Source organism: Scomber scombrus, chromosome 2, assembly GCF_963691925.1.
Source record: "Scomber scombrus chromosome 2, fScoSco1.1, whole genome shotgun sequence".
NCBI classification, from domain to species: domain Eukaryota; kingdom Metazoa; phylum Chordata; class Actinopteri; order Scombriformes; family Scombridae; genus Scomber; species Scomber scombrus.
Window position 1 is genome coordinate 8170819 of NC_084971.1, and position 9369 is coordinate 8180187.

The following is a 9369-nucleotide window of genomic DNA, read 5'->3' on the forward strand; positions in this document are numbered from 1 at the left end:
TGTGTGTGTGTGTGTGTGTGTGTGTGTGTGTGTGTGTGTGTGTGTGTGTGTGTGTGTGTGTGTGTGTGTGTGTGTGTGTGTGTGTGTGTGTGTGTGTGTGTGAGAGAGAGAGAGAGACTTTGTATGATGGATGGCATGTGAGAAGAAAACAGGTCTATCTGTCTGGCTGTCCTCTTTATACTCTTTCTCTCTCTCTCTCTCCCTCTCTCTCTCTCACACACACACACACACACCTAAAGTCCATCTCACCTCCCACACCCAATTCCCTTGGTCTGGCTCTCTCATTTCACACACACTCAACCCCAGCCCATCAACACCACTCCTAATACACACGCACACATACACACACACATTCTCTCCTCATTACACTCCCTTTCCCTACTTTGATGATATGCAAATAACCCTCCCACCCTCCTTCCCACACTCCTCCCTCCCTCCCGCAAGCAGCAAGCCTCCACACACACACACACACACACACACACACACACACACACAAACACACACACACACACATCACACACACTAGGCTAATGCGCTGAGGCAGCGTCCACAGACAGGCGGGGAGGATCAATTTTTCACCCAGTGTGCTACCGATATTCATAAGATAAGGCCACAGAAGAGTGAGGAGAGAGAGAGAGAAAGGAGAGAGAGAAAGGTGGGGGAAGGAAGGGGAGCGGCAGAGATGGGGATAAGGAAAATGGCGAGTGGGTGTAATGAAGGGGAGGGAGACAGAAGAAAGGGTGTCCAGGAAAAAGGGTGAGAGGGAAGCAGAGAGAGAGAGCGAGGAAAGAGGAAGAAGAGTAGAGGGAGTCATTGTGTGTGTGTGTGTGTGTGTGTGGGTGTGTATGCGGGTGAGAAAGTGGAGAGGGTGGGGAAGTCTCGTGGGTGTGTGGGAGGGTGGAGGCAGGATGAGTAAGTGGGTTAGGGGTGGTAGGAAAGGGGGATGGGGTGTAGAGAGGGCTCTGGGGGATGGGGTTGGGAATGGATGGGGTGGTAAGGGAAAACGAGGGATGGTGTGTGTGTGTATGTGTGTGGGGGGGGGGGTTATTTTGCTGACGTGCTTTCTTATTGGCTTGTTCAAAAGCTGGGGGAGGGGCAGCCACAAACCATACTCTCACCAGCTGTAGGGAAGAGCAGAGAAACAAAGAGAGAGAGAGAGAGAGGAGGGAGGAGAGGGGGTGGGGAGAGAAAGGGGGGGGGCAGATATGTGTTTTAATGTTGATATTCTGGTCTAATTAGATTCCTGTCTAAGTGGCGGAATGAATGGTGCTGATCAGATAGAAATGGGCGTTGTAGAAGAGGAAGTAAGCTTTGTTTGACTTGGAGGATTCTGCTTTAGTGCACACAAGGGGGTTCTTGATCTATAATTCAATTTCACTTGAGAGGCAGAGAGGAGCAAATTACTAACACTGTCTCTTTTGGGCACATTCAAACTCACATTTAGTTTAGTATTGTGTGACAATAAAAACATAGAGTGTGAGATCCAGTGTCTTCTAGAGGAGCAGCTGGATTTTTTGATGACACGCCATCGCCTCAACATCTCAATTGTTACCTAATGGTTATGCAACATGTTCCTGAAGGTTGTATGTGACAGGAAGATATTTCAAATGGTCTGAAATGTGTTAATGTAGACGCAAAGTTCACTACAAAAACACCCATCTATGGCCATAAACAGCACAATGTTTACAGAGTCTATTTGAATAAATGTTAAAAAAAAAAAAAATTTAAAAACTAAAAAAAATACATTTCAGTGTCTTTGCATGACCATGAAATTAAAAGAAGATTCAGCATGAACTGCATAGAGAATGAAATACCATTCCAGCACACACAAGAAGGCAGATTGAAAGCCATGTGTTTGTGGAGCCCAGCTGAACCCCGCCTGCTAAACCAGTGACTGGCTGTGACAGACTGACAGGCAGGGAAATAGAGAGGGTGGTGTGTGTTTGATATTGAGGAAAACACGAGAAAAAAAAGAGTGGAGAAATTGAGACAAAGAGGTCGACTGAAAGTAAAACAAGAAAGACAGAGACAAATTAAAGAGACATTGAGACAGAGGGACGCGCGCTGTAGTCATATATGGAGAATGAGAGAGAGAGAGAGAGTGTAGAGGAAGCCAAGCTTTCTGTGGCTTAGCCAGACTGGAGCGGTGGGACTTGGCTGGCTATGGACTCTTGGCTTCACTATTAAAGCAAGGAGAAAAAAAAATCACAGTCAAAAAATGAAAAGGGCAAAGAGCTATGCCAAGAATGCACAGGCAAGAAGCAACACATTAGGTTCGTTCCTTCTGCCTGCCTCTCTGTTTCCCCAAGCAGATCTAAACAATAGGTGGGACCAACTGAGTGCTATACACTCAGAACCCTGCCAAGTGACTCAAGTCAACTCTGAAACAGCATGTCAACTTCCTTATACACAATGTTCCACTTTTGTTTACTCTTAAGTGGCTTTAGGATCATCTTACTGAACATTGTGTAGTATCATATCTATTCTGTCTTAGCTTGTAACAGCTTTGCTATCCAATGTCAAAGCCAAGACTCACAAGTTTGCACCATCACTGAATGTCTTGTATATTTTGTACATTTACCAAAATAAAAAATCCTTAAATGTTTGGTGTCTTTGGAAACTTTACAATCTCGAGTGAAAATTAAAATAGTTATGTGGGTTTAAACAATGACAGGCTGCATAGGATGGGTTTTTAGCTAGACTCTAGGGAGATGGCAATGTTGGTCTGATGCCCCACCACTTTGGTCTGACTGAAATGACTCAAAAACTTTAGATATGGGTGGAATGTCTCAGCAATCACTGCATTGCCATGAAATGTGGTATAGACATTCATGCTCCCTTGAGAATGAGTTGAAAAATGTTTCCCTCAATTTCTGTAGCACCGACATCAGGTATGAAAATGTAAGTGATCCAGTACTTTAGTTAATGACAAAATACCTCCTAAATGGATAACCTACCATTAAACCTGTTTCAAAAGTGGCTACCTAGATTGGAAACAGCTGCTATTTGGTAAACAGGTTAACATCTTTTTTTATTGTGCCCACAATTTTTTCATGCTGTTCTGTGACTCTAATGTAACACTAATGCTAACACAAACTGGAGCTAATGTGACTGACTGAACCGCTAAGTCATTGATTGTTATGAAGCTTGAAATATAGAAAGTGTCATAAGAAAGAAGTGAAATCTTAGACAATTGATTATTGACACTATGGATGATATCCAACAGTTAAATATGTTGAATCTTGACTTTACTGTGTACATAATGGCTCTCCTTGAAGTTAATAGCATCACAGTCATTTATTGGAATTTATTGTGCATTACATATCAGCTCTATAGAGGATTGAAAGCCAAGCCAGAGCAGCCTCAGCACCTATGTAATTAATGAACACGCACGCACATGCACACACGCACACACGCACACACACACAAACACACACTCAACAAACAAAGAACATCCCTCCTTTGGTTTCTGAAAACATCATACAAAACAGATGGGATATTCTGTTTTGACAAACAGAATATCCCATAATGCAATCTGACTGACCCAGCCACTCACGGCTACTAATCATGTGGCAATAGTCGCCATGCCATAATCAAATCACTGCATAGAGTCATGAAGGGACTTATAGGCTTTGCCAGATTAATAGTGAAAAACAAGGACTTATTTTCTTGACTTTTCCATCCGCTGATACCCTAAGTAGAGGATTATAGCCTTTAGATCATCTGTCTCCAAAAAGGCCGTCACAGAGGGGGGATATTTGTGGAAAACACACCCCAGAAATGACTTGCCACACCACACCAAACTATACATCTGACTCTTTCAAATGAGCACCAGTTCAGCTTTGTCGCAGTGAAGATTAGGAGAGGGTTGGTTTTTCCTTGTCTTTGTGAAGCAGATGATTCAAACGAAAGCAAGAGAAAGTCATTTTGGAAACTAACATTTTTACATCAACAAATTAAAATATTAGAAGAAAGTAAAAAAAAAGTGGTTCTCTGTTCTCTGTTCTGTCCAGGTACCACAAAGTAAATCAGCATGTGGTCCTTTGGTTATTTTCATTTGTCAAATGTTTTGAAATGCTGCTTCATTTTGTTTGCCATATGTCTTGTACTGTGAGGCTGCTTGTGTGTATGCAGCTGAGATGCAACCCCAAAGCCATGTCATATTCTGGGCTTGGAGGAGAAAGGAGGATGCCAAGAACTGAAACGTGATGACGAGTGGGTGTGTGAGACTGAGTGGGGGGAAAAGGAACCCTTCCAAGTTCTCCCTTTTTTCTGTGTATGTGTGTGTGTGTGTGTGTGTGAGAGAGAGTGTGAGTGTACGTTCATGGGGTGTACGCACGTGTGATCAAGAGTGCATTTATGTGTGGGAAGAAGGAATCCTTCCAGCCGTTTTCTTTCCTGAGCCACTTCCTGTGTTCCCCCCCGCATGCATCTCTCAAAGCCGGCGTCGGAGGGTTTGGCCTCGGCAAGATCCAACCCACCAGAGGAGACGAAGGAGAGGAGCCAGTGTTTCTCTCTTTCTCTGAGCTCTGTTTCCACCGCTTGCTGAATGTTACTATAAATCCTGTTCACACACACACACACACACATATATACACATAGACAAATATTCCCACATCTCTCCATCCAGCGTGTTGGTGTATCTCATATGACTTGGCAGAAGTGAACCATGCATATGTGCGTGCCAGTGCGGGAATGTGTTCGTTAAGAGTTTTGGCAGTTTTTCTCAATACAGTCTTACCAAAAGATCCGCTGGGAAATGTGGTTTTAACGCCCCCTCTCTTTTCTCCTCTTGTTTCCTTTCTATCTCTGTTTCACAATTGCATCGCCTCTGTTTCTCCGTGCTCCGCTCCCTCTTTTCTTTCTAATTCCTCCTTTTTCTTTGCAACTCCTTCCCAATTCGCCTCTAATTCAACCTGTGGAAGCCTTCTCCGCTTCCCCTTATAGCCATTCCTTCTCGCTCTAATGACACCAGTCACTGCTTTTTGTTATGTGGTTGTATATTCACTATCTGCTCTCACAGTAAAACCCTGACATCATCATTTGCTTCAAAAAAACATGCATATAGGCCTCCAATTCTGAATGGAACTCTCCCAGTGCTGTCCACACACAATGAATGCTGATGGAGAGACATGATAGGTTATCCTGTAAGGGAGGCTGGTCAGATGAGAAAGCTACTTGGTATTCCATGCCTCTCCGAAGCATGACACACAGGAGAAGGATGCTGGAAATTATGCAAATGATGAAATACTTCATATATTTCGCGGCTTTCAGAAGTTCATCAGCAACAGGAGTGATGTGCAGACTGGGAAAATATACTCACAAGATAAATGCATGTGTGTGTGTCGCAGTCGCACACAAGCAAGAGAAACAAGTCCCATTGACAGTGATAGGGATCGAACTGCACAGTCCTCTGCCTGTTTTCCACAGTGACTCCAGCAGGCCCCCGTCCTGCTCTGCGAAGTTCATCAGAGTTCATCGTCTTTGTCCCCGCTGAGCTGAGGCTGGCTACTGTCTCCATCCTTGTCTCGCTCATCTCTCCTCACTCCCCCCCACTCCTACCCACCCACCCGTCCCTCCCCCAGGTCCGCTTCCATCACCTATCCCGGGGGGGGATTACTGCCTCCACACTCACATGTGCACACACACATAAACCTCCCCTGTGTGTCCCAACCCGGCCTCACCCTGCCTCTCCCTCTACTCTTTGGCTGCAATCTCTTTATGTGATGTCACTGAGGAGAAGTACTGCCTTTTTGGTGTGTATGTGTGTGTGTGAGAGAGAGACAGAAAGAGAGAGTGTATAACTGGGTGTGTGTCTGTGTGAGTCAGTGAGCGGGGGCGTGGATGTGTGTGAGTATGTGACAGGGGGAGAGAAAACGATAGAGAGAGAGAGGGAGAGAGAGAGGATAGACAGAAAGAAGGAAAGAAAGGCACAAGTGTCGGGTTTCCCTTTTCAATTCAGAGGCTCAACTCCTTGTTTTTAATCTAGAAAAGAGGGTGAAAAGAGCAGGAAAGGAGAGAAGATAGCTGGGAATTTGACCTGCTGACAGCTGTTTTTTGTCCCTTCTCTCCTCACCCCTCTTTCTTTCTCTCTCCCTTTTTTTCTTCCTCTTTTTACATGTCTGGAGACCCAAAGCATTTGTATAAGCATATACTGTTAACACATATATAAACAATTGAAAAAAAGTGAATCAAATATATGATTTCATATGATTTCAAAGATTTTTTTCCACTCATGTCTCAAATCATATTCTTCTGTTCTCTTCCTGTGACGTCTCACTCACCACATCCTGGTTTTGACTTCAGAGGATGCCGGCATACCTACAGTTTAACGGTTTTCCTGTCAAAATTTCAGTTCACACACGCAACGCACACATAGATGCACACGTATGTTCCTCCAGAGCTTTTTTATTTTCTCACTACGCCAGCCACACACACACACTGTACGATAAATAATTATATACTATCATGGTAGGCTACTGTCCAATCTGTGGGAAGCCTGTCTACTTTGGTAAGTCTGACCTCTTTCATTTTTACTCTATATGTCTGTCTGGTATTTTAGCTCTTTGTCCTGTTCTCTTCTCTTGTCTGCCTGTCTGTCTTTTTTTTGCCACCTCTCTTTACCTCTCTTTTACACGGTTTCACCTGAATAGGAAAAATGTTAATAAGAAAAAGAGTATTGAAAGCGAAACATTTTGTTATTAGCTCAGAAGCTGACAAAAATAATAAGTCTGTTGGGAAAAAAAGAAACATTTGAAGGATTGAATGACATTAGCTCACTCTCACAGTGGACATTTAAACATGCCAAGCACAGGTGAATTTAATAACGCTAATGATGCCTGAATTCCAATTAGGTATATCATTATCAGCACTCTGATATGACTCACAGACACAGCAACAATAAACTGAGAACCTTTAATGATATTAGTAACACCTGTGCTTTCCCTATCTTTTACAAATCGTATGAAGGTTTAATTTGCTGAGATATCCTAAACACATTTCTCTGTTCAAGTTCATCTCTCTCTCTCTGAAGGACAAAAAAACAAACAAAAAAAGGGTCTAGCACTCCTCCTCTCTGCCTATTCAATCTCTTTCTAGCACACACACACACACAGTCAGATGTATGCACACGTATCCATGATAACAGGATGTGGGTCTAGCCAAACTAGCTTGCGTGATGTTCTCTGGGCTTCCTCCTATAACCTTCTGTCTCTTTTAGCTTTATGCACAGCAGCACTCAACCCGACCATCTTAAGTCTTTTTTTCCGCTAGTTTTTCTTTCCTATTCATGTGGCAGCGAAGTTCAAATTCTCTGATGTGACCCTGGCCTACTTACCTCTTTTCCTCCAACACCACACTCTGTGGCCTATTTGCACTGATGAGAGTAACAGTCTGGAATCATGCTATTTCTTGTAAAACCAATGAAAATATATCATTTAACAGAGCTGCTTATTGTGCAAGAATAGTGATACTGTGTTTTTAAAATAAAGTACTGAATGTCAGAGTGTGTGCAAATGTAAAATCCTTCTGACTTTAAGTTTAAATGCCTATAAAAAAACATCCCACCCTGCTTCTCTTTTATCACTGTTCTCGTCTTTCTTTGGCTCAGGTGAGAAGAAGAGGTCCTTAGGGAGGGACTACCACCCTTTGTGTCTGAAGTGTCAAAAGTGCAACAGACAGCTCACACCTGGACAACACGCTGAGGTAAATGAGGAGAATGAATGAGGAACAATACTAAGAAAAGTAATTGAAAGAGTGAAAGCAAAAAAAATAGATGATGTAGTAAATACCTCCTGCCGATTGTATTTCAGTATGACGAGAAGCCATATTGTTCACACTGCTACCTGAAGATGTTCGGTCCCAGAGGTACTGCCTTCCCGCTATGAATATACACACATGCACACACATACACACACACATTGGCACCCGCATACAATTTGTGAATCTCCTTTCTCTGTGTGGATCTCTCTTGACAGGTAACAGGTGACTGGTGTCGCCATGGCGCAGAGCAGAAACCAAACTAAGCACGAATGGACAAAGGCTGACATGAAAAAAGACGCACAGGCCCAATTAATAGGCCAACAATAAGATAAAATAAATTAAAGAGTAAATAAGAATTTATAAATTCAATATTTATGAATGTAATGACCACTTAATGCCATGTGTATGTTCAATTTTTTTTATTGTGAATGAGTTTTGCATGTGTAGCAAATTGTCAGTCGGTATTAATAAATGCATGCATGAAAACCTGGTGGGTTCCTCAGTCTCTGTGGTGGACTTTGCAAACAGTTCATATTTGGGCAAGCAGATTGGATGTACAGTACTTGTTTTCAAACTAACAAATACTCTAATTTCCAACCACACACGCACATTACAAAGAATGAGGTGAGCTGTATGGTTCTCCCTTTCTCCCTCATCAGGCAAGCCAGGGGAAAGGAGAAGGAAGGGAGAAGGGTAGGATGAGGGTGGTTGCTGTTGGCAAGATGGACCAGATCTTATGCCAGCAGAATCTACTGGAATGGGTGCATACAGTGAGGCAAAGGCGGATCACACATACACACACGCGAACACATGCACGCACGCGCACACACACACACACACACACACACACACACACACACACACACACACACACACACACACACACACACACACATACACACACACACATGCATTCATACAGTGTCTGCAGTGTGCTTTGACTGCTGCAGGGGCTTGTCACCCAGTAGTGGGTGAAGTACATAGGTTTCACACACACACACACACACACACACACACACACACACACACACACACACACACACACACACACACACACAAACACACACACACACACACACACACACACATAGAAAAGAGACCGATGTGCTTCACTGGAAAGTGTCATGTGTCACACAAGTGACATTTCAGGTATTTGTCCTCGAAGTATAGAGGGATACAGAAATAGATTAGGCTGAGGCAGAAAAAGAAGAAAGCACAAGTGATGGACAAAGAGGACTGACAGGATTATTCTAACATCTTGCAAAGAGCTAGCAGAGGGATGCCTGCATGTCTTTGAACCTGTCCCTCTCCCTCTCATCCCCCTAGATCCCTACTTCATCCTCCCTCCTGCTCTATCCCTACCACTCTCTCCCTCCCTCTCTCCATGTCTCCTTCACCCTCTAACCCCCTACCTTGATAGATCACATGACTGCTGTGATACCAGCTGGCTGATTGCTCATTTGCATGTGTTTCAGCTATACTCCCTTATTAGAGAGACGGGTGGTGATGGAGGGGCCGAGTTATAGGTGGATAGAGGCTGGGGGTTAGCGAGGTGCTGCGGAGAGTGCTGCGTGATTGAGGGGCACTGTGAGAATTCAAAGAAAGATA

At 43.7% G+C, this 9369-nt stretch overlaps 1 protein-coding gene across 1 annotated transcript; it reads left to right on the top strand.

The window, feature by feature from the left end:
- The first annotated feature begins 6314 nt into the window (after positions 1-6314).
- Positions 6315-8145, top strand: zgc:195282 (uncharacterized protein LOC100192223 homolog). The gene is made up of 4 exons (XM_062427677.1): positions 6315-6511; positions 7610-7704; positions 7812-7866; positions 7977-8145. Exons 1-4 carry the CDS (start codon positions 6469-6471, stop codon positions 7985-7987), a joined length of 204 nt encoding a protein of 67 aa, XP_062283661.1. The 5' UTR covers positions 6315-6468; the 3' UTR covers positions 7988-8145.
- Positions 8146-9369: the final 1224 nt, after the last annotated feature.